General features: G+C 37.5%; 5 protein-coding genes across 8 annotated transcripts; 2 read left to right on the top strand and 3 right to left on the bottom strand.

The window, feature by feature from the left end:
* Positions 1 to 190: 190 nt before the first annotated feature.
* On the top strand, positions 191 to 9,148 carry LOC111801969 (serine/threonine-protein phosphatase 7 inactive homolog). 2 transcript variants are annotated; one of them, XM_087124022.1, is made up of 14 exons: positions 191 to 442; positions 1,014 to 1,089; positions 3,284 to 3,441; positions 3,535 to 3,585; positions 3,660 to 3,821; positions 3,906 to 4,451; positions 5,036 to 5,509; positions 5,697 to 5,837; positions 7,465 to 7,569; positions 7,854 to 7,913; positions 8,258 to 8,452; positions 8,536 to 8,607; positions 8,677 to 8,771; positions 8,870 to 9,148. In XM_087124022.1, exons 1-13 carry the CDS (start codon positions 206 to 208, stop codon positions 8,728 to 8,730), a joined length of 2,331 nt encoding a protein of 776 aa, XP_086980148.1. In that variant the 5' UTR covers positions 191 to 205; the 3' UTR covers positions 8,731 to 8,771; positions 8,870 to 9,148. The 2 variants fall into 2 exon arrangements, with proteins under 2 accessions (XP_086980148.1, XP_023541991.2); XM_023686223.2 differs by having other exon boundaries at positions 1,014 to 1,110.
* Positions 9,149 to 9,447: 299 nt separating this feature from the next.
* Positions 9,448 to 12,173, bottom strand: LOC111793900 (heat shock cognate 70 kDa protein 2). The gene is made up of 2 exons (XM_023675969.2): positions 11,864 to 12,173; positions 9,448 to 11,375 (listed from the first exon to the last, which is right to left on the bottom strand). Exons 1-2 carry the CDS (start codon positions 12,075 to 12,077, stop codon positions 9,631 to 9,633), a joined length of 1,959 nt encoding a protein of 652 aa, XP_023531737.1. The 5' UTR covers positions 12,078 to 12,173; the 3' UTR covers positions 9,448 to 9,630.
* Positions 12,174 to 14,003: 1,830 nt separating this feature from the next.
* Positions 14,004 to 14,718, bottom strand: LOC111806977 (dolichyl-diphosphooligosaccharide--protein glycosyltransferase subunit 4A). 2 transcript variants are annotated; one of them, XR_015423319.1, is made up of 2 exons: positions 14,524 to 14,718; positions 14,004 to 14,288 (listed from the first exon to the last, which is right to left on the bottom strand). XR_015423319.1 is itself a non-coding variant. In XM_087129558.1 (2 exons), exon 2 carries the CDS (start codon positions 14,286 to 14,288, stop codon positions 14,175 to 14,177), a length of 114 nt encoding a protein of 37 aa, XP_086985684.1. In that variant the 5' UTR covers positions 14,289 to 14,322; positions 14,524 to 14,644; the 3' UTR covers positions 14,004 to 14,174. The 2 variants fall into 2 exon arrangements, 1 of the variants encoding a protein (XP_086985684.1); XM_087129558.1 differs by having other exon boundaries at positions 14,004 to 14,322; positions 14,524 to 14,644.
* Positions 14,719 to 15,556: 838 nt separating this feature from the next.
* Positions 15,557 to 19,220, top strand: LOC111798947 (UDP-glucuronic acid decarboxylase 6). 2 transcript variants are annotated; one of them, XM_023682313.2, is made up of 14 exons: positions 15,557 to 15,746; positions 16,036 to 16,115; positions 16,274 to 16,374; positions 16,766 to 16,852; positions 17,058 to 17,145; positions 17,236 to 17,327; positions 17,453 to 17,517; positions 17,600 to 17,688; positions 17,883 to 17,960; positions 18,054 to 18,147; positions 18,268 to 18,334; positions 18,444 to 18,507; positions 18,591 to 18,631; positions 18,742 to 19,220. In XM_023682313.2, the coding sequence occupies exons 3-14, from the start codon at positions 16,285 to 16,287 to the stop codon at positions 18,925 to 18,927; spliced, it is 1,041 nt and encodes a 346-aa protein (XP_023538081.1). In that variant the 5' UTR covers positions 15,557 to 15,746; positions 16,036 to 16,115; positions 16,274 to 16,284; the 3' UTR covers positions 18,928 to 19,220. The 2 variants fall into 2 exon arrangements, with proteins under 2 accessions (XP_023538081.1, XP_023538074.1); XM_023682306.2 differs by lacking the exon at positions 16,036 to 16,115 and having other exon boundaries at positions 15,558 to 15,746.
* An 88-nt stretch (positions 19,221 to 19,308) lies between these two features.
* On the bottom strand, positions 19,309 to 24,024 carry OVA1 (methionyl-tRNA synthetase / methionine-tRNA ligase / MetRS (cpMetRS)). Its single transcript, XM_023682295.2, has 12 exons — positions 23,565 to 24,024; positions 22,584 to 22,727; positions 22,320 to 22,469; positions 21,950 to 22,117; positions 21,529 to 21,653; positions 21,269 to 21,362; positions 21,007 to 21,105; positions 20,546 to 20,726; positions 20,331 to 20,446; positions 19,929 to 20,084; positions 19,673 to 19,801; positions 19,309 to 19,579 (listed from the first exon to the last, which is right to left on the bottom strand). The coding sequence occupies exons 1-12, from the start codon at positions 23,883 to 23,885 to the stop codon at positions 19,418 to 19,420; spliced, it is 1,845 nt and encodes a 614-aa protein (XP_023538063.2). The 5' UTR covers positions 23,886 to 24,024; the 3' UTR covers positions 19,309 to 19,417.
* Positions 24,025 to 24,125: the final 101 nt, after the last annotated feature.

Here is a 24,125-nt window from a genome sequence, read left to right as displayed (position 1 = left end):
TAATTATTTGGAAAAATGTGATCAAATATATAAATATTTTCACTTTAAAACATTTTAATAAAAATACTTAAAAAGAAAAATGCATTTTAAAAAAAGGAATTCCGTTGGGAACTATTGTTGAGGATGGAAACAAAAGGAGTAGACTCAAAAGTCTGACAGGGAAATATCAATGGCAGTGGCATAAATGTAATTTAATAGTTGGACCATGGACATCCATGTAATACCACAAACGCAAATCGATGACGGCCGTGCTTCAGTCAGCGTTCTTGATTCTGTAGTCTCGTCTCCAAACAACCCCCTCATTCACCTGCGGTTCGGCGGGAGAATGGAATTTGCCGACGAGCATACCGCCGGAGCCACCACCTCCAACTCTGACCGCCATAAGCCTTCCGACACCAGATACGGCGTTGACCTCTCATCCTCTGATAACGATACCGAAGATGTATCTTCTTCCTTATACTCTTCTCTTGTTTCGCTTTCCATTTGTAAATTTCATAGCATCTCATTTTGTCTTCTCTGTTTCCAATCCTCTCAAACGCAAACGATATAGCTCCGCTTTCTTTCTAGCTCTTGTTTTACGGAAACGGAGGCTTTCTGAGCTAGATACGTTGCTCCAGTGGAGCTCCATGCGTGTGTTTATCTGGATTCATGTTTGATTTTCTTTTTCCTCGGAATGAAAACTAGCGAGAAGCTGTGATACTTAGAAGCTAACCGATTACCATTTGCGTATGTCTTTGCAGTAGATTTATGATGCTCTACAGCGGTAGGGTTTAAAATACTTGAGTTGAGTGTATGCGTGTCTTTTTCTACTGATATACGTTCTAGTTATGTTCAGTTAATTATAATTCAAAATTGTGGACGTTTGCGAATAATTGTTATTTCTGGAAATCGGGATCGGAATGTTGTTCTTCTTCGTTTTGAGAATTGCATTTGCCTTTACATTAGGTTTTGCTGCAGTAATCGTGCCCTCATATTTTCAGTGTAGTAGGACTTACGAGTAATTTTTTCCCCAGGCACATCCTGTTTTCTCTAACATGCCTGCTTCACTTGCACCACCAGTTTCTCCGATCCTTCCTCTGCAAAGTAAATGTAATGTAGTAATTCAGGCTGGTAGGTATTTCTGGTCTTTAGCGAGTAGCATTTAGCTCTTGTTCTTTTCTTTGTGCATAACTTCACAGTAATTGAACTATTTGAAACTTGAACTGATCATAATCTTCTTAGCACCAAAATTTATGTAACGTGCTATTTTTGTCATGCTACTATCCTGCACACTTGCATTGTAATTATTTCGACTGTAGATGCCTGCATATTTGTGGTCAGTATTCTAAATTCAAGTGTGCATGGCTTGTAAAGTACACTTCAGTCAGCTAAATTGGCAGTGTGTATGGTTATCAATTTACCCTCGGGAGGACGGATCCTGCAACTCCCACTCCCTTTGAGATTGCTTTAGGGAATGGACACCATTGATCTGCTATTTTATAGCTGTAATACTTAATATGATTGCTGCATTGTAGGTTAGAATGTTTGGGATGCTCATATTCTACACTCTAATTCCCACTTTAAGTCTGTATGTTATGAATAACCATGTATGTTGGATCACTTTTTAAGAAAATTCTGATGAAACAATATCTTCAACTCACGCGGAACCCTGTTCCTGGAATTAATTTTTATCTGGACCCAACTGATGCCCACGGAAGTAGAAAAGTGTCTCTTTATTGTTTTTTTTTTCTTCAGAACTGAATTATGCAAAGAGGAAAACGACCTTACTTGAAAAAATTCATTCTATAGGCTATATAATTTTTTTTCCTCGTGTTCTGGAAGGGCTGTTGATGGGGAGAAAGCTTTCCTTGATTAATTATAGATTATTGGTCAAGAACTTATCTGGTACTTACTAACCCTTCTCCAATAGGCCTGTTAATGCTCCCACCTTGTAGAAGCACCTTCTTAGTCTCTATGCCACCAACCAAAACCGTTTTACTATCAGAATTGAAGTATTTGAAGAGATGTTTAATATTCTTCAACCAGTTGATCATGCCCTCCATGTTTATTCTGCCATTGAAAACCATTAAATGTAGGTTCATCCAATATGTTGTAGTTCATTATGGTAAGTAGGTTGATATCTCTTGATAACACATGCTGATAGCTGATAGGTTGATGTCCGAAGTATTCCCCATTCCTTCCTGGAAAATTAATTTTCTGCTGTAAAGGGAGTTCAATTACCCTATGCTTCGTAATTCCTTGTTTGTTTCATCGTTTATAATCAGCAGCTGGTGGATTTATCTTCCTCCCAGCCGTATAAGTGCCTCCCATACCTCTTCTATGCTCTCAAAAGTAGAGAGAAACCTGACTATATTGTTAGTGCTTTGGAACTGAATTATACTAAGAGGGAAATGACTTTGAATAGGGACTTACAAAAGGTATCTGGCCACCTGTACAAATATTGACAACCATCAATTACCCTGTTTCAGCCTACTTATCTAACCACATTATTAAGTCAACAATCATTCTGATAATAACTAATACTTAACTGTCACAAACCTGGCATTCCTGCATCAGGTGCTTCTAGAGAAGCCAATGTGAATCTGGTTAATAGGCATCTCTGCTGTTAGCCATCATAAACTGACAACTTCATTACTCACTAAATCAAGTAAGATCGCCATTCTAGAAACAAGTTTATGTCAAATAGACCGTCTTTTGAGTCACTCATTTGTAACATCAATCACCAAGACTCATGCAACAAATTCCATAGGTTGAGTACCCTCAGTTGAGAGCAGGGATTTAGAATCAGAAACTTCAATGCCCTTAATGAAAATCTATTAAGTCAAGGGGATGGAATAAAAATGATCGAGGAATGAACTTAGACTATCGCCAACTCCAGAATTTATGGGGCAGATAGCTATTTGGGAAAGCCAACTAAGTAGAATGTTAATCTTTTTACTCGAGTTTCTTGTTAAAAGTTGTATTTTCTTATTTCTTCTAATAAAATTAAGCTGTTTCTCTTATAAAAACTTGAAGTGCATTGTATTTAAATTTTAAAACTAAAAAAATATTGTGACAAGAAACTCTGTTTCGAACTTTAAAGTGTTTGAATATTTTTGGTGACCGTGTAAAACTCGTCTCCTTTTCTCTTTTTACAAGATTCTCCAATTCAGAAGTGTGCTAAGTGGCATGCCATGCATGATATCACAAAGCTTTATATATCTCAACAAATTATACTCTTGCATAGTCTTTTAGTGGCTTTCTATAACATAGTGTCACATAAAAATGCCCTAATTCATTGTAGATATGGATGATAAATTGGAGACCATACAAAATATATGTCAGAAAATTGTGGACACCACGAACTTATACTCATTTTCTAAATTGGATGATCATCAAGTATATTCCCTTATGAGGCTGAGGGAAATTTCTCATCGGGTTATTAATGACCGAGATTCAAGGGTAAGTGAAGATGCTCAGGTGGAATAATAACTATTTTCCTTTTAGGACAAGGCAATGGGATGTGAAATTAAAAGCATGTTTAATGTGTTGCAGGTGACAAAAAATGATGTGATTAGTGCTATGTGCTTTTACATCAACAGGATGGTAAGTTTTGCATGGTCAATTGCCTTAATGTAGATCTTTGTTCAACATTCATGGATTGACAAAGTATTATGCAGGCAGGTAAGTGCAAGGATATTGTTGACATTTTGAATAGGATATCATATAAAGACCTAGACAGCCAGCAAGTGCAACAGCTATTGAGATTGAAAGAGCTTCTATGTGGGATTGTTGATGGAGCTAAAGATGTGGAGATTGAACCTTCCCATATTGTTGAACAGGTAGGGTTATAAGAAGCAAAATTTTCTTATATTCATTCAAAATAAATTCTATATTTAAATACAAAATGCAAATTACATTAATAGGGAATTGCAAATGATATGTGGACAACAGAGAGTCTAGAGGTCGAGCCAATTGACTCCAGCAATGATGATGTACTTCTTGGAGATACACAAATTATAATGGTTGAAGTTGAACAGGCAGTGGCTGAGTCTAGGCTTGAGAATGAATATTGTGACCTGTCACATGTTAAGCACACTGTTAGTTGGCCACCACATGGTTGCTTAACCTTAGAGTGGGTTGTAGAGATGATGAAAACACTGGAACAGTCATCAAGAAATTACTCGCCTGCAGAGTTTCAACTTGTCATGCCAGTTTCTGTGGTAGATGAAATACTAGATATGGCTGCAAGCATCCTTCACAAGGAACCAAACTGTGTGGAAATTGACTGCCACGGAGAAGTTTCGAAAGTTGTTATAGTTGGGGACATTCATGGTCATTATCACGACTTACTTCACCTCTTTGAACTTGCTAACTTACCATCTAAGAGCCAATATTATGTTTTTAATGGCAATTATGTGGACAGAGGAGCATGGGGACTGGAGGTGTTTTTGGTCTTATTGGTGTGGAAGGTAAATTGAAACTATTTTACTTGTTATTAATTGTATAGAAGGCTAGGAGCAAACAATCATGCATAACATTAAAAAAAATTGAATGAACCTATTTGTGAAAAAATATTCATGAAGAAAATTTACAGTTAGAAGTATAACTTACAACCACTAATATATATTGCCCTTATGTAGAGCATACACAATTTTGAATCTAGCTCTTTGTTCACTGCATTTTCTTTTATTGTCTACACAACTGCACCCTTGAATGTGGTGCAGAAAAAAAATGGTGCGCTGTGAACAGGAATTGGATTGTTAGGATTTAGAGAAGGTAGACTTAATCACTTTTTTTTTTTTTTTTTTTTTTTTTTTTTGTTCTTATTGTCTACACAACTGCACCCTTGAATGTGGTGCAGAAAAAAAATGGTGCGCTGTGAACAGGAATTGGATTGTTAGGATTTAGAGAAGGTAGACTTAATCACTTTTTTTTTTTTTTTTTTTTTTTGTTCTGGAAAATGCACATCTATTTAACACCTAAGGGCCTCCTTTATTGATGAGGCTCACAAAACAGATATTGATGCCTTTGGTTTCTCGTTTAAAAAAAACAGATCTTGATGCCTGATAGAGTATGTCTACTCCGTGGAAATCATGAAACCAGAATCTGTACATCATCCTACGGTTTTGAGAAAGAAGTAAGGACAAAATATGGCGAGCAAGGTGAAAATGTATATCACAGGTGCTTGGAAACATTTAAGGAACTTCCTTTGGCTGCAATTATTGCTGGAAAAGTATATACAACCCATGGAGGTTTATTTCGTAAGCCATGCAATCCTGATGTGCAGAATTACGAGGAAAGGAAGACACGCGAGCTGGAGATTGGATCCTTAGAAGACTTATCCAAGCTCGAAAGGTTTTTTGTTGATGTTCCAACTAAAGATGAAGATCCAAATATAATTTTGGCAGATGTATTATGGTCGGATCCTTCTAAAGTCGATGGTTTAAGGAAAAACCAAACCAGAGGAGCAGGTTTATTGTGGGGTCCTGATGCGACTGAAGCATTCTTAAAGCTGTCTAATTTAAAGGTTATACTCAAACCTGTGGCTTAATGAACATGTTTGTTTATGAAAAACTTGTGGCATGCCATTATTGTTTACATCTTGGTTCCAAAAATCTTTGTTCCTCTTGAGTTGTGCTTGAAACCAACTTTAGGAGTTATAATATCGAGCTACATGTTTATTGATTTATTTTATTTTCTTGTAAATGTTGTAGTTGATCATTAGATCACATGAAGGTCCAGATTCAAGGGACGGCAAAATTGATTTTGATGATATGATAATGGGTTATAGCTCAGATCATGACCGAGAATCAGGGAAATTATATACTCTATTTAGCGCTCCGGGTTTCCCACAGGTATCCACTCTCTGCTCTCTTGTTTTCAGTTGTCTTGTCATTAAATCATATTTTATAGAACTGAACAAGGAAAACATATAGGTAGTTGGTAATGTAAGACTATGCCTAGATGTCTGATATGTGAATTTTATGTTGAATACGTTCTTAAAAATAAAAAATTGAGGAAAACTTTGCTAATCTGCCTGTTGATGTATTCTTTATCATATTTCAATCAAGTCTCTGTTAGCTCTTCAAGGTATGCATTGAATGAACTGTACTCCAAATGGCCGGGCTGTTTCTCAGGAACCTCACAAGCATCCAAAGTTTTATCTGTTTTATAATAACGTAAAATACATGATATTGTCTTTCCTTCTCATTTTTTTTATACTATAAATAATTCTGAAAGATGATTGTATTTTTATGCAAAATGCATTATGATTTGAATGTTTAATATCCCATTTACATTTGGTGGAAAATATATTTTGTTGAAGGTTTATGGATTTTTTCTGGATGAATATATTGATTACTTTAGATCAAAATTAATATAATTAATTATGAAATTTATTGATACAATATCAATTAAATCTTTTGGTTAAAATATCATTTGGGTCCCAATATTTTGATTTCATTTCATTTTAATATATATACTTCCCATAAAGCTTAAAATCAGTCCCTATTTTTAGTTTTGTTAATTTTTGCAAAATATATTTAGTCTCTCTACTATCCTTCATTCTATAAATTTTGAAAATACACGTGAAAATTATTACTATTATTTAACCAATTTTGATTAAATAATTGACTTCAAACTAACACTAGGGACCAATTTTAAGCTTTATTAAAAGTACATAAAGAAAATACAATGACTTGAATGGAATTAAGTCCAAAGTACGGGATCAAAATGGTATCTTAACTAAAAGTTTTTTAATATACAAAATGAATCATGCATCTGATATAATTTAATATAACAAAGATATTTCTGGAATCAATGTGTAACTATAAATTTGTGATATGAATGTAGCGAAAAAGCCCAATGGCCTCCCTCCTCTACTGGTTGTACCTTTGTATTCTTGAGTTCTAAAAAATATATCAAAATGCCCAACAATCACTATACGGTTATCAACCTCTCTATTTAGTACGTGTTTCCTCTCTATGTGCATAATGTCTTCACAATATCTTCTTATAGAAATGAATGTAGTAGTCATCCAAGGTGTCCTATATCTTGATTCTTTTGCCTGCGGTTGTTGAACATTTTAAAATTGCAACAAATAAGTGGCCCCTAAGGTTTGTGGTTAATAGTTGGGTGGCAATGGTGAAACAACTATAGATCCATCTTTCGCTCCTTATGCACTGAATTCATAGACAATTCATTCTCATCGTATGAAGTTTTTTTCCTTGGAAAAATTGTATGTTCCTCATAAAAAAGAAACAGAGTATATTCCTTTTGCTACCTTTTCTTTTCCTATCATCTTTGTGAATCTGATATGTCAGCATATTTGCAGTTTTTTTAGTTGTGGGCTCATGTTTTGTTTGCATGACAGAACAATTTTATGTGATACTGCATGCAGTTTATTATTTGGCCGTAAAACTGGCTCCTGCATTTGATATGAACTCAACTTCTGATAAATTCTCCCTTCTGGATGTTTTGCAGTTTGGTCGCAAGAGCTACAATAACGAGGGAGCATATGCTACTTTGAAGCATCCGGATTTTGAGATTCCAACCTTCCACACATTTAAAGCTGTAGATAAACCAAAGGTATAGTCATTTTTGCCTCTCTGAGGGAACAATTCAAATTTGATTGTGTAAGGCCAGAAAAGAGGAACAAAACAGATTTGTATAAAATTTCCACTCTGATTGGAATCTTAGTTCACGGACTTCAAAATACAACTATGCGTGCTAGGGCAAGGGTATATTATCCTTTTAGATTCTTTTAGGATACATGTCTGATTACAGTCTGGGGTGAATTTTTCAAGAAAAAATTTCAAAATTTTCTTTTTGGCTCCAGCATTTCTAATTCATTGCATGGTTTTGCTCCACAGATAGACGTTTGCTATTTTGGCTGTGAAGGACATGATGTAGATTTAGACTTGACATTAATGGTAAGTCAGTATTATATTATCAATAAGTTGTTTACGCATTCGGAAAAGTCGGGTTTTAGGTTCGATATGCATATGCTTATGCATGGAAGGATCTGGCCGTTCTCTATATTCATTACCGAACAATGCATTTTTAGCATGTTTATAAATTTTCGAAGTGCCTGAAGCTGTTAGTAGTCATTCATGTAGAAGATAAGTTACTTTTGAAAGTGGTGATTTTGGAGCTAATATGCTTTTGGAAACTCACGGTCGATATAATCCCTTCTGTTATTGCAATAGTATTATTCAAAACAATGTCCACAATATAAGCTTCCATCAGTTATTTTGTTTTCTTGTGTCTCTTATAGGCTCTGGCTGATGCCGTCTCTTCTAAAAACTCTAGTCCTATTGAGATTCACTCTGGGGTTGATTTTGAGGCATTGGGCATATTAAACCCACCCTCTTGGAGCGTTACAATGACAGATGATGCTACAGGTACCCAGAGTGTCAAGATTCCGAAGGCCCCCGTGGTAGAAGGGTTGCCTTTGCCACCAAGCATCGAGGTTACTATTCTCCTCCTAGGCATATTGTTATAGTTCTTGATCCACTTGTAACTAATGCAAGCTACTTCTCCTTCCGAATGTAGGAACCTCATAAGGCTGCGTATGAGTACTTCCTGGAGCTCATTGCAGGACTGAAGTTTATGCTTCAAACAACGGTTAGTCATTCAGATAACTTTTTCTGTAATGTTTTTCTGTCGAGAAACTAATGATATGATCCTAAGCAGGAAAATAAGGACAAGTTACCCATTCCTCATCGGAAGAGGAAGAAATGCAGTTAGACATACGAAGAAATTGAAGTTTTGTCATTCAGAAAAATCTGGTTATTATCTTTGAACTTTATCTACCAATTTATTTGTTTTATCTTAAAGTTCCCAAAGGGAAATATCTCTAAACAAGAAGTAACTTTGTCTTCCGCAGGTTGGGTGCCCAAAGGGAAATATCTCTGCTCTGTATAGCAGAGCGAATGAATTGACATAAGAGTGGTGATTTTAATAAAGAGTTGAGGCTTGGGTTTTTAATCCTCTCGGCTCTCGTTTCTTAGCTCAGCTTTTTAGAGATCTTCCTTCTTGTAATGTCGAAGGACAATGTGGCGAAGATCGTGATGAGATGTGTATTGTCTGAGCCTAATGATCAATTCAATTCTTGATTCTTTCTAATATTTGTACATTTCATCTCAAAGAATTTTCCTTTCAATAACACCCCAACTTCCTTCATTCTTCCACAAAATATGCTTAAATAGTATGTTCATATTTAGTAGCTTTTCTGTCTAGGATGGAGAATTTCCCCATCATCTACCTTCGTGATCATCTCTCGTTCGAACGGTACAATGAAAGTTCTAGGGAGATTGTTGTCTAATTATTGCAAAAGGTCAGAACGCACGAATTTTTAGGACCATCAATGCCAACCTGTTGTATATATTTTCAACTTAGAAAAGTATGAGCCGAGTTCTAAGAAATGCTTGGGAAAATTAAGCTTTAAATTTGATCAATAACAAATGGTTGTAAAGACGAAATTCGATTGCAATGGATATTCGTTCAAACAAAAACATTCTTCAATCGGTGGACGGAAATAAATAAGCCCATAATATATGTGATTCATACAACAAAATAAAACTCCATCGCTTCGAACCCGATGGATAACAAACAGAGAAAAAGAAAAGATGGGGATCTAAAGAAAATTTAGTCGACTTCCTCAATTTTGGGACCGGCGCCGCTTCCACCGGATGGAGGGGGGACATCGTCGTCATCCATAGCAGCACCGCCCATGCCAGGTCCACCAGCACCCTGGTACATCTTAGCAACAATTGGGTTGCAAATGCTCTCAAGCTCCTTCATTTTGTCTTCAAACTCGTCGGCCTCTGCAAGTTGGTTGTTGTCCAGCCACTGGACTGCTCCCTCGATGGCATCTTCGATCTTCTTTTTGTCCGCTGGGTCTAACTTAGAGCTGAACTTCTCATCCCTCACGGTGTTTCTCATGTTGTAAGCATAGTTTTCCAACGAGTTCTTAGCTTCAACCTTCTTCTTGTGCTCTTCATCGTCGGCCTTGTATTTCTCTGCTTCCTGCACCATCTTCTCAATTTCTTCCTTGGATAACCGCCCCTTGTCGTTGGTGATTGTGATCTTGTTCTTCTGACCAGTGGTTTTATCCTCAGCGGAAACATTCAGAATACCATTGGCGTCAATGTCGAAGCAGACTGTGATTTGAGGAACACCTCTTGGAGCAGGAGGGATACCGGAGAGCTCAAATTTACCCAGCAAGTTGTTGTCACGTGTTCTTGCCCTCTCACCTTCGTACACTTGGATCAACACACCAGGTTGGTTGTCGGAGTATGTAGAGAAAACTTGTTCTTTCTTGGTGGGGATGGTGGTGTTCCTTGGAATAAGAACAGTCATCACACCACCGGCAGTTTCGAGTCCAAGTGAGAGAGGGGTGACATCCAGGAGCAACAGATCCTGAACTTTCTCGTTACCCTCTCCGCTCAGGATGGCAGCTTGAACAGCAGCTCCGTAGGCAACAGCTTCATCAGGATTAATACTCTTGCAAAGCTCTTTGCCATTGAAGAAATCCTGCAACAATTGCTGCACCTTGGGGATCCTAGTGGAGCCACCAACAAGAACAACGTCATGGACGGTGCTTTTGTCCATCTTGGCGTCTCTCAAACACTTCTCAACTGGTTCCATACATTTCCTGAAAAGGTCCATGTTGAGTTCCTCGAATCTAGCACGGGTGATGGTGGAATAGAAGTCAATTCCCTCGTAGAGAGAGTCGATCTCAATTGTAGTTTGGGCTGTGGAGGAAAGCGTCCTCTTCGCCCTCTCACAAGCAGTTCTCAACCTCCTGAGAGCTCTCGGGTTCCCACTAATGTCTTTCTTGTTCTTCCTCTTGAATTCTTGCACAAAGTGGTTAACCAATCTGTTATCAAAGTCCTCCCCACCGAGATGGGTGTCTCCTGCAGTTGCCTTCACTTCGAAGATACCTTCCTCGATTGTGAGCAACGAAACATCAAAAGTACCACCACCCAAATCAAAAATTAGAACGTTCTTTTCGCCAGTGCTGGTAGACTTCTTGTCGAGACCATAAGCAATGGCGGCAGCAGTTGGTTCGTTGATGATACGCATCACATTTAGACCTGAAATGACTCCAGCGTCCTTGGTCGCCTGACGCTGCGAATCGTTGAAGTAGGCAGGGACAGTGACGACAGCATTCTTCACTGTTGTTCCCAGATACGCCTCGGCAATCTCCTTCATCTTTATGAGCACCATAGATGATACTTCTTCAGCCGAAAACTGCTTTTCCTCACCCTTGTAGTTTACAACAATCATGGGCTTGTCGCCGGGGCCAGGAATAACTTTGAATGGCCAGAGCTTAATATCGCTCTGGACGGATGAATCGCTAAACCTTCGGCCAATTAAACGTTTAGCATCTGTTAACATGCAGAAGAAACTTATCAATTAATAGTTCTACAGCATAGGACTACAGATTAGAAAAACTAAACTGGCCGAACGAGAAATCAAAATCAATATTAACAAAATAATATACGGGCATCCGCTTCACACTCAGCATAAAACTACAGATAAGGAAATCCAAACTAGCTTCAAAAATCCATGGAGGAAAGAGTAGATATCGTAAGACAACATCACAGATAATCAACTACTCGAGATGCAGTTCGAAAAGCAAAAACGACATAGACATGAGGTACTTTAAAACCCTGGACCCAAAACTATAATACTTCGTCAAAAAAATAAAAAATAAAAAACTTAGGCTCAAAAAACGAGCAACAACATCAGAACACGATCTACATATTGATTTAACTCTAAAAAACATGCTGAGACGGGTTCTAAAGCGAATACTATATCTGAGGAATCAACTCCCAGGAACTAACATCTAAAAGCAAAAGGAAAGAAGAGTTACCAAATACGGTGTTGATAGGGTTCATGGCGACCTGATTCTTGGCCGCATCACCGATCAAACGCTCGTTGTCGGTGAAAGCAACATACGAGGGCGTCGTCCTGTTGCCCTGGTCGTTGGCAATGATCTCAACTCGGTCGTGTTGCCACACACCGACGCAAGAATACGTCGTTCCAAGATCGATTCCGATCGCCGGGCCTTCTCCTTTACCGGCCATAGTTGCTCTTCAAAACGATTGCAAACAGAATCTGAACGAAAAATAGAAAGAAAAAGATGAAATTGGTGGCTGAAACCTAGGGTTAAGAAAATCAGAATGATAAGGAAGAGGAAGCAAAGAGGAGAATTTATATAGAAATTGTGAAGGGAAAAAAGGTTCTAGAGAGTTCGAATGGAAAAGAATAGGAGCGCTGAAAGGTTTTAAAAGAGTTCGGACCGCCAGCGTATCAAAATACGACGGTTTACTTTTCAAGTCTCTAGTTGGTTCTCGATGCTTCTTTCCCTGTTTTTTTTTTTTTCTTTTTTTAATCTAAATAAATTAATATAATAGTTTTTACTTTTTTTCTTTATATTATAAATTTTGAATTTTGTATCTACGTTAGCTTTTAATTTAATATTTTCAGATTATTTAACTCTCAATTTGGTAACTTATTTATTTTTTTTAATTATTATTAAATATTTTAAATATTCAAACATTAAAAAAAAAAATTTTATAGATATATTATATACGGATTTAAAATTTCATGGGCTAAAATTATAATTAAATGTTATTTTTATTTGTTTATCGGTAAATATATATAATTGTAATAAACGATTTGTACGCAGTCACGTTACAGATATCAAAATTAATTTTTTTGACCATCTTTAATATTGTGATATTTATTCCAAGTTGAAAATTCAACTTACATATTTTTCCTTAAATTTTTTTTTTTAAATATTCTTTTAACGTGATGTCCCACCTTGGTTGTGGAGGAGAACAAAATACGGGTGTGGAAACCTTTCCCTAGCAAACTCGTTTAAAGCTTTGAGTATAAGCCCGAAAAGAAAAGCTCCAAAAAAGACAATATCTACTAGCCGTGGATCTGTGACATTACCATTAAACTTTTCATTTTTATCATGAAGGCCCACCAAACTCAACATGCTCGCTTACATTTGTATTCACGAAACGACAACATCAAAGTTTATAGCTTCAACTCTACCGACTACACAAAAATGGCCAGAACGACGAGCACCATCTCCATCGCTCAATGCACCTAAGCTTAGGCAAGCTGCCTCGAAAAAATGTTCGGGCAGAAGTGTCTAATATTTAATAAATAAATAATTTTATCATATAGATACTAAACTATAACAGTAAAAACATATATATAAATAAATAAAATTTATTTTATATTCTTCAACAAAATTATAAATTAAATCATAGTTTGTATTTGTTTAATCTAACTATTAAAAGTGGATTTTTAATTGTGAATAATAAATTCTATTAGATCATTTTGAATTTTACTTGAAGCAAAATTGGAAGTACATAAAATTCATATTACATCCTTTAAAACTGTGAATATATTTATAAATTGATTAGATAAAATAAAAAATTAAGAACCACGGGTGACTGCAATGAGCAGAAATCTCACTCACCGGCCGTACGACGAGCAAACACTCGAACGTGAGAGTAAGGGATCACCCAAGGAATGGACGAGCTCCAAGGAGGGAGGCAAGAACCATGCTTTTTGAGACCTAACCCAACCCCCAGTCCGAATCTTATCTGAATTACGAAAATAACTAACTAAGCCATGCCTATATATATAGGCTCATTCTCCAAACGAGCCAAGCCTTTAGGTTGTTTAAGTAGATGGGGGTGACAAATTGACACGAAAAAAAAATACTAATAGGACAGGATCTGAATATCAGTACTATGCAAGTGTGCATTCTTTCCATACCACCATGGATAGTGCAGAACTTTTCTCGAAGAAATCTACTCTACTTGAGATGTTAAACCATTGAAAGAAGTGAGCGCTTGTGAAAAACATGTAAATGCAAGAGTAGCTAATATGAAAGAAGAAGAAGAAGAAGAAGAAGATTTTTTTTTCTTTTGAACGAATCCGATCTACTACAGAGCTACTGAAGCAATCGATCAAATAACCACGAAAAATTACGAGAATAAGTTATAATTGCATAATGAAATTGCTGTTAACATTGATTGTTGCTAGGAGAAAATTCTCATAGACGAAGAAGAAAAACCTGTCATATCAAGACGACCTACGTCTAACAGTAATGCATTTTTCCGATCAATCTAAGCATCGGAACAACGACGTCTCTCATCTCAGTTTCCTTCATACTTCGGATCAGCCGCCACGTAATGGTAGGCAATGACCAAAGCAAAGACAAAAATGCCGAGAAAATTGGCAAGCAACCCTAATGCCTGATCGTCAATCATCTGCGCAACGCAACAATAGGACGGAAATCAAATCCTTCCACAACAAACAATCATTTCAGATTCTTCAAAACTAGACATTGAAACGTAGTAATTCACAAACAGTTCGGAAGACGAATTTCCAGGTCCAGAGATTGAGATTCCATTTTTTTGCTAAGAAATCAAAATCCTAATCTTGAACTTATATTTGTTGAAATATCCAATCAAATTCCGAGAGGAACGAGAAAGATTAATGTACCTTCCGATCTGATCGATTGAGAGAAAAACACGCGGCCAACAAGAAGATCCGACGACAAAATTCTTCGAGATGCAGAGACTAGGGAAGAGACTTCCGATTCATTCTTTTATTTTCAGTGGCTTTCCAAACGAATATTTGGGCCCCGGTCCATTATTTTCGGGTTTAGCCTATGGCCTCATAATTGACCCAATTTTCAGTTGGCCCATAACTACCAAAATTACTATATATATGAGAATTACAAATAAATCTCTCATATTTAATATGACAATATAAAATAATAAATAAATAAAAAACTCCAATAAGTAAAACCCATGTAAACGTGTTTCACAATTTCCAATTTCAACATTTTTGTTAATAATTTCCTAAAAATAAATTAAATAATTTATTAAATAATTAAATATAAGAGAAAAAATATAATTTTACTTCGACAAAATTGTATTCACAAATTAACACAAATTCTCTTTTGGGCTTCCCAAAAGGCCTCGTACTGAGTATTCCTTCCTTATAAACTCATGATTATTCCCTAAATTAGCCAATGTGGGACTTTCATCATCCAACACCTCCTCTTGAACAAAGTGCGTCTCCCTCTAGTCGAGGTTCATCTCCTTTAGAGTCTTAGTCATTTGTAGACTGTCTTCGAGGAGGCTTGACTCCTTTTCGTTTGGAGTTCTTGTTCGATATTTGAGGAATTACCAATAGCACGACTAAGTTTAGGGCATAACTCTCGAATATGCTTTACTCTTAGTTACATATTTTGTAAGTAAATTCATAAAAAAGACACTAAATTTAAAATTACACACGTATAATTTTGATGTTTCTATAATAAAAATTATAAAATTAATAGCATATTGAGTGAATTTATAAAAATTTTAATATTGGTGTGGAAATAATAAATATTTTAAAGATTTATAGACTAAATGAAAAGGTCAAAATGACAACGTAAATGAAAAGGGAAATTAAGGAGGATGATTTTGAATAAGATTGGATAAACGAAATGAGGTGTAATCTACGGTACCATTAATCCAAAAAGACAGCTAATCTCCGTGAAACGTAACGTTCTTCATTTTCAACTCACTTCCGATTTTGGGACCCGCCATTTCGATTACCGTCGAAAAATCCCACACCCTCCCTGGTTTCTGCATTAATTTGTGCTAGAAACCTTAAATTCCACGGCGAAAACGAAAGAATCGAGGTCCTCAGATTTTGATTCGGCTACTCCTAAGGTATAAAATCTCTACATCATTCACTTTCTTTAGTTGATCGCAGGCTTAAATCGTTCATCAAATTTGTTTATTTGTTTATTTTCTTGAGGTTCAATGAGATTCTAGATTTAGATCTGAAATTGTTAGGTAGGTAAGTGCTCACTTCCGTTGCAGAAAAGCTTTCCACTTTTCGTGTTTTTGAAGTTTTTTCTTCACTCTCTTGCTCTCTAAGTCGTTGCTGTTTGGTCTAATGATTCTTATATTCAATTATTATGTTCATTTTTTTTTTAAATTCCCAACCTATTCATAGCTATATAAAAGGCATAGGTTGCTGCTTATATTTTCACACAGCAGAATCAAAGCCTTGATATTGGCGAATTGCTTTGAAGGGTTACTTCTTTCATTTTTTTTGAGTTTGACTTCGTTTGGTTGCATTTCCAATGCGATGCATTTTTCATTTGCATCAAATCCAAGTCTCTTAATCTCTTGATGTTTTTGGTTCGTTTTTTGGAATTCAATTGTGATGTTTGATAATGTTGATGATTCAGTATTTGAAGTAATGGCTAAAGAGGGTTCCAATGGAAATTCCCATGCTTCCACAAAGCCACCACCCACTCCATCTCCTTTGAGAAGTGCCAAATTTTTTCAGGTATCATTCCTTTTTTTTTTTTTACCTTAATGTGTCCGTTTTATGTTTTCTAGCATTATATGATGAGGCAGAATGGCCTTCGAGTGAGCATTATAATCTGTTGTTTTTACTTGTTTTGTGTCAAAGTTTGGCTCATTTCTTTTGTAATATACTACGGGAGGAGCCTGTTCTTTGTTTAGGGCTGTTGGGGATTTCTTTTGCATTTGTTTCATAATTGTGAACTACAAGATCGTTCTTATTAAAATGGCTGGTGTGTGTGAAATGGAGATTTTGGATCGAAATAAACTCGATCTTATTACGAGGCGTTTTGGAGCTTTAAACTCGTGGATTATTATGTTCTTTTCCTTGAAATATTGTTCATTTCCTTAACCAATGTTGGCCTTTACAACAGGCAAATATGAGAATTTTGGTGACTGGAGGAGCTGGGTTCATTGGCTCACACCTGGTGGACAAATTGATGGAAAATGAGAAGAATGAGGTAGTTTCTTCAGTACTTTAGCTGCAATCTCTGTACTTTTCAATTATTGATAGAACCCTTCTGAATATTCTGACTTGTGAGTTGGATTCGTATTGAAAAACGTCGGTATAGACGAGCCTAGATCATGATCCCTGTATTACATGTGTGGTGTTGGTGGGTTTGACATTTTTTTTTTTTTTTTTGGTTTTTGGTTTTGGGTTTTTAGGTTATTGTTGCTGATAACTACTTCACTGGATCGAAGGATAACCTGAAAAAATGGATTGGCCACCCTAGATTCGAGCTTATCCGACACGGTATTCCTTATTTTACGTTACTTGGAGGGCTTGTGAATTTTCTCTTTTTGTTTCCCTGATTAACACCGTCCCTCAATTTTTCTAACTCAGATGTCACTGAGCCACTGTTGATTGAAGTTGACCAAATATACCATCTTGCTTGCCCGGCGTCTCCGATTTTCTACAAGTACAACCCTGTAAAGGTATGTATCCAATTTGTATACGTCTTGGGTCGAAGATAATAATGTCATGATATTTGAAGATATCCATTGTTAAGAGGTTTGGGAATGAAGCATAGCTCATATTGTTCTGGTTGATATTCTCACAGACCATAAAGACGAATGTAATCGGCACGCTAAACATGTTGGGACTTGCCAAACGTGTTGGAGCCAGGTTTTCAAGACTGCCATTCTATTTCTCTCCCTCAATTCGTAAATACTTTTCTGTCGTGTTATTTACTGGCCTTGTCGAACAGGATTTTGCTTACATCCACGTCCGAGGTATACGGAGATCCTCTCATCCACCCTCAAGATGAAAGCTACTGGGGGAATGTCAACCCAATTGGTAATTTGGTTCAAAGATGCACTTAATGTCTCCTTTCATTTGCTCTAAGACAACACGATTCTCATATGAATTCGAAGTGATGTGAATTCAAATAGCATTCTCATATGTCTGTGAATCATGATTCTGTGATGCAATGAAGGTTGGGTCAGCTGGCTGCATTGTTGAATATTGATGTGTCTGTTGAACTTTTGTAGGTGTGAGAAGTTGCTACGATGAGGGCAAGCGAGTGGCCGAAACTCTGATGTTTGATTACCACAGGCAACACGGGATCGGTGAGTTTTTTTGGATTGCACATATTATTACAACCAGGACTCCATTTTCTGTGCAATTACTTATTGTCTTGAAGTGAATCTTTACAATTGTAGAGATAAGGATTGCAAGAATTTTTAACACCTACGGACCCCGAATGAATATTGATGATGGTCGTGTCGTCAGCAACTTCATTGCTCAAGCGATCCGGTAAGTGTAGTTGTCATCCAATTTTCTCGCCCTATTAGCGTTATCCTTCATCTTCAATGCTTGTTTAATTTCTTCACGACACATAAACAAGAAGCTACTGTGTACCTTTATATCGTGCAGTAGCGAGCCTTTGACAGTTCAAGCACCTGGAACGCAAACAAGAAGTTTCTGTTATGTCTCTGACATGGTAAGAAAATCTTGGTTCGGGTTCGTTCATGTGTAGATTCAAACAACTGTACTCATTATCAGCTTTTTATGTCCGGATCGATGTCCTAATTTTTAACTGACTAATGAAGGTTGATGGCCTCATTCGGCTAATGGAGGGTGATAACACAGGACCGATCAACATTGGAAACCCAGGTCTTCCTTCAATTTTCTGCTAGGATAAGTTTCTCCTTTTCGATTCAGACTAGTCCTAAACGCTTCTTGTTTCTGCGATTCAGGTGAATTCACAATGCTCGAACTGGCCGAGACCGTGAAAGAGGTAAAATTCTAGCAACTTAATATGGTTCTTTTACATTTGGGATTTATGTTACCCAAATGACAACATAGATTCATAGATCTCAACTGTGATTGTGAATGTCAACTGTTCAGCTCATCAATCCTGGCGTGGAGATCATCATGGTGGAAAACACACCCGATGATCCTCGCCAAAGGAAGCCCGACATCACAAAAGCAAAGGAGCTTCTCAGCTGGGAGCCAAAGATCAAGTTGAGGGACGGACTTCCTCTCATGGAGGACGATTTCCGAACCAGACTCGAAGTCCCAAGAAAAAACTAAGCTCGTAAGCTCAATATAATCATGCCGAAAATGACGTCGGATGGCTGGAGTGCAGAATTTTCAATAGATGAATGGACACGTTTGAGAGGAGATTCGTACGATTCGCTGTGTTGTGTTCTTTATTACCTCGTTCTCTTTATTTAGAATAAGTGACAGACAGAATTTTTGTTTTACCATGATATTGTTCTTAAGGAATCTCCATTTTGGATGTGGATTGTACTTGGTACAAGCTCACTTACATATACAGGTATACAGACATTATGGTCTCTTATATGGAGGCCAAAATTTGAATATTCTAAATTGTAGTGGCCAAACCTTAACAAATCGAATTTAAATGTTCTGTTCAATGTTTTACCATTATAAATTGGCTGAGAATTAGTTTAAATTGTCTGATATAATAATTGGTAAGCATTCATTTATGGAAAGAACAAAATTGTTAGAAGGAAAAACAGAAGGTGAGAGACAGAACTTGAAATTTTAAGGGCATGGTTTAGGCTTCTGCCACTTTTTGAGCTATTTTCTTCTTGCTTTTGACTGGTTTTTTGGGAGCTTCTTCTTCACCATTAACAATGGCTTGTTCAATCCTAGCAAAGACTGGGATTGGAGGAGCCATAACCTGACCAGCCTTCAGCCCTCCCCAGTTCGTCTCATTCTACACCCAAAAAGTCACATTATCAGTCACTAGTAATGAGCTGATATCAAACACAGAAAAGAACAAAACACAAGTATGAAATGAGTAAAAGACCCATGTTGCAGCTGCAAACTGGTCCTCAGGGAAGCCGAGCTGCTCGTATATTCTCCTGCTTAAGCGTGGCGTTACTGGGGATAATGCAATGGCTATGATTCGCATCGCCTCGAGTATAAGAACAAGGTCCTGTCGAGATAATTGAGCCAGATTGAATTCAGAGAAGGGGTTCTTGAATGTTGGAAGGAATCGTGAATCGAAAATTCATATCGAAAATCATGCGCATAAACAAAAATGGAGTCTTGAACTGGATAACCTTTGCAGCTGCGTCTGATGAGGCACCACCTTGTTTGAAGAGAGACCATGGTGCTCGCTCATCCATGTAGGAATTTCCAGCATTGCCAATCTCCAACACAGCCTCACAAGCCGATGAAAGGGAGAGCTCTTCGTAATGATTCCGAGCTTTCGCAACCTACAAGGCAGACTAATAAAATCGACACGGTTGCAAATACTCGTGAACTTATTGGTCATAAAGTCATAAACAGAGGACACACAACAGACAATATCCACGCCACAGTGGACTCAGTGACTGAGTAGCTAGTTACTGAATTGATCCTAGAAAAGATTTCAACGACAAAAAAATCGATATAGAATGATTTCGCCAACTCCGTGCCATCTCAGATAACAAATACCAATATAATTTCCAAGTCGACCTTACCAATTCCTCGACTTTTTCCTTGAAAGCATTTCCTACAGCTGCAGCAGAAGAATCAACCACCAAAGTAGATTGGCAGTTCTTTTTAAGGAGTCCGAGGGTTCGATTAAGAAGATTTCCTGCAAAAGAAACGTCAAGAATTACGCGGTGTCAAACAGAAGCCTCCATTGAAAAGGGCTGTAATTTTCCGTTCAATAGGGATTCCAGTTAAAATATACCTATCGTATTTGCAAGATGCGCATTGACAATATTGATGAAACGATCCTCAGCGTAGTCTCCATCACTACCAAATTCCACCTCTCGAAGGAAGAAGTATCGCACGGGGTCCGAGCCAAACTTTTGAACCAATTCATTTGGTTCAAGAGTATTGCCTAATGACTTGCCCATCTTCATACCATCCTATAAAGTCAAAACAAAAAGAGTTGGTGCATGAAATAAAGCTTAGGAACCAAAATACACCAGATTCACAAAGAAGCTTGAACCAGAAGACTAAAGTAATGGTGACTAGTATAATTCACAAGATACATCAATATTAACATTATACATAACGTAACGGTGACTAGTTTCGTCTTTGCAGACTTAATAAAATATTAACTCTCTTCTACGTCCTTAGCGTTAGACCGGTACAGTCGCCAACTAAATTCCTTTGTCGGTAGCAACTTTAGGAGGCCAAACATACCTTCGTCAAGAACCCATGACCAAAAACCATCTTTGGAAGCTTTAGTCCAGCAGACATTAGCATAGCAGGCCAATAAACTGCATGGAAACGTAAAATATCCTAAAAGAAAAGAATAACAAAGACATTAGATCAGCATCCAACCGACCGAGCTTGAACTAGATAGAAAATGAAAAGGGAAACAACCATTAGCACCTCCAGAATACAACAATAACACAGAATTTTGAGTTCATTAATGGTTGAATAACAGGAATGTATCTCTTACCTTACCAATCAAATGTAAAGAAGCAGGCCAACCCGAAGCAACGGCCGTTTGTAAATTCGGTTGCTCATCGTTCTCTGATAGAGCTGATATATAACTACATTATGGAATTCTCATATGATTAAGATTGAAGGCAATGGCTGTAGCATCCATTTCAATTTTCTTAGAAAATGGTGGAGAGTTGTTGCAAATTGACATAAACAACTAAGAGGTTCAGACAGTCACAATACACAAGGTTACAAAGAACATAAGGAAGAGATTACCCTAATAATGCATCAAACCAAACATAAATTGTTTGCTTTTGATCATTGGGTACTGGAATGCCCCATTCAACTGATGCTCTGGAGATAGAGAAGTCCTTTAGGCCACTTTTAATCCAACTTTGCACCTTGGAAGATATAGTGCTGAATTAAACGAAGGATGATTCGAGATCGGCAAGGTGGAAAAAATTGTAACAAACAATAGAATTGGTATTCGGTCGTTCGAGAAAAAAAAAAGGCTATATAAATACAATATCAAATTAGATCAACGAGATATGATGAGCGTTTACGAGACTTACATTTAGCTTTACTGGTAATGGAGAATCTAGAATGTCAATAGCTAGATAGTATCTAATGCAATACTTGTAATGGAAGGGGAACAATAAATTTCACACACAAGCGTAGAAAAATCGCCTATAGTCACCTCGTTCAAACGGAAGGCAGGCTGCACAAACCCCGGATTCTGTGTTAAAGTTTCTTCAAGTAATCTCTGGTATTTTGACAGTGCAAAAAAGTAATTGTCTTCTTTCCTTGAAGCACAGGGCTTCAGGTGTATAGGACAACAGTTGTCAGCAAGAAGTTCTTTTTCATCCTGCAGGGCCAGAAACGAATGTGCTTATAAATGTAAGAGAACTAATGCAGACTATTGGAAAAGCGATGATCGATTGATATTTTATCATAATTGCGGAGAGAATAATTGTTAATCGTAAACATGAAATTTGACGTGTGAATACCGTATGATTCGAAATACAGAGTTTTCAAATGGGTAGAGGGAGAAAGACAAGAAAGAACACCTTGTATTCCTCACAGTTAACACAATAAAGTCCCTCATAATCAGCTCTATAGATGTCTCCGTTGGCAAGAACGTTCGAGTAAAATTCCTTTACAATGGTCTCGTGTTTAGGATCAGTTGTCCGAATGAACTTATCATAAGCTATATCTAGCTGCAAAGGGAGGAAACCAGAAGGTAAAAAATAAGATATAATGAATAATGTTAAGTATTTGATAAACTAATTACAGCAAACTGAGAAGAAAAGCATGGAATGTGTTTGGATTACATCTTTCCAGAGTGTTTTGTATGCCTCTGAAATGTTATCACAATGTTCGCTTGGACCCGAACCCTGAGCAGCAGCAGCCGTGGCAATCTTCTCCCCGTGCTCGTCTGTGCCAGTAATGAAGATGACTTTCTTTCCTAGCAGCCTCTGTTATTATATTTGACACAAGGGGTTGAAATTTTAAGTTCATTGAGGAGCCATTGATGGTAAAATTGTATTCCAAAATTCAAATATTAACAAACTAAAACAGCAGGTATCAGAAAGAGAAAAGTGTGTAAACTGAATCCCTAAACCGTAACGGCCCAAGCCCACCGCTAGCAGATATTGTCCTTTTTGGAATTTTCCCTTTCGGGGCTTCCCCTCAAGGTTTTTAAAACGCGTCTGCTAGGGAGAAGTTTTCACTCTTATAAAGAATGCTTCGTTCTCATCCCCAACCGATGTGAGATCTCACAATCCACCCTCCTTCGGGGCCCAGCGTCGTTGCTGGCACGCCGCCTCATGTCCACCCCCTTCAAGGCTCAACCTCCTCGCTGGTACATCGCCTGTTATCTAGCTCTGATGGCCTAAGTCCACCACTAGCAAATATTATTCTCTTTGGGATTTTCCCTTTCGGGCTTCCCCTCAAGGTTTTTAAAACGCGTCTATTAAGGAGAGGTCTCCACATTCTTATAAAGAATGCTTTGTTCTCCTCTCCAACCGATGTAGGATCTCACATAAACGATCTTGCTCTCAGACATTGACTGGACTACATATGAGCATACAAAGAAAACAGATGGATAAGGCAAGTATGATAACAACATCTTCAATTTCAGCTACAAAGTGCCGACCAAAGAACACCCAATAATCGATAAGAGCAACAATTACTCATAGCTCATTCAAATCAAGCATTAAACAGATGCCCCACTAGTTACCAAAGCACTAACTAAACGAACAACCAACAAGAACTACATGTATGGAGATTCTAAATAAAGGGAAAAGATGAACCTGAAACCGCGCAATGGCATCGGCGGCAATGGTGGTATAAGCACTTCCCATATGAGGGGCAGCATTAACATAATAAAGTGGTGTTGTGATGACAAACGGGTCTGTTGCGGCTCCGCCATCATGGGAATTGAAATTGCTCGCAGAGGAACAGAATATGGCGCGTTTTGAAGAAGAAGAAGAACAAGAAGACGGGGCCGATAGCAGATTTTGATAGAATTTGAAGCGGGTTCTCAAATGGGTAGCTTTGAGATTGCGAGAATTCTGCAAAGGGTTTAAGAGCCAGAGAGAATTTTGTATGGAGGTGTTTATTCTAGCGGCCATTTTTTCGATTTCCCGAGTAGCAGAGGGCTGTCTCTGCTTGTAGCGCTTGGCAGTGAGCCAGTAACTAGCTACCCGCGAATTTGGTTTTCAGCCGTGACCATATCCGATTGCGGTTTCTCGCTTCCGACCTGTCGCACAATTTCTCGCTTCCGACCTGTCGCACAATTCTTAAACCATTACTTCAAAAAAAAAAAAAAAAAAAAGTAATTAATTAAATAACTATAATGACAATAATAACCT

The sequence above is a fragment of the Cucurbita pepo genome, chromosome 1, assembly GCF_057944985.1.
Source record: "Cucurbita pepo subsp. pepo isolate OVF chromosome 1, ASM5794498v1, whole genome shotgun sequence".
Lineage (NCBI taxonomy): Eukaryota > Viridiplantae > Streptophyta > Magnoliopsida > Cucurbitales > Cucurbitaceae > Cucurbita > Cucurbita pepo.
Note: the sequence above shows the minus strand (reverse complement) of the source record. Positions and strands in the feature narration are given on the sequence as shown.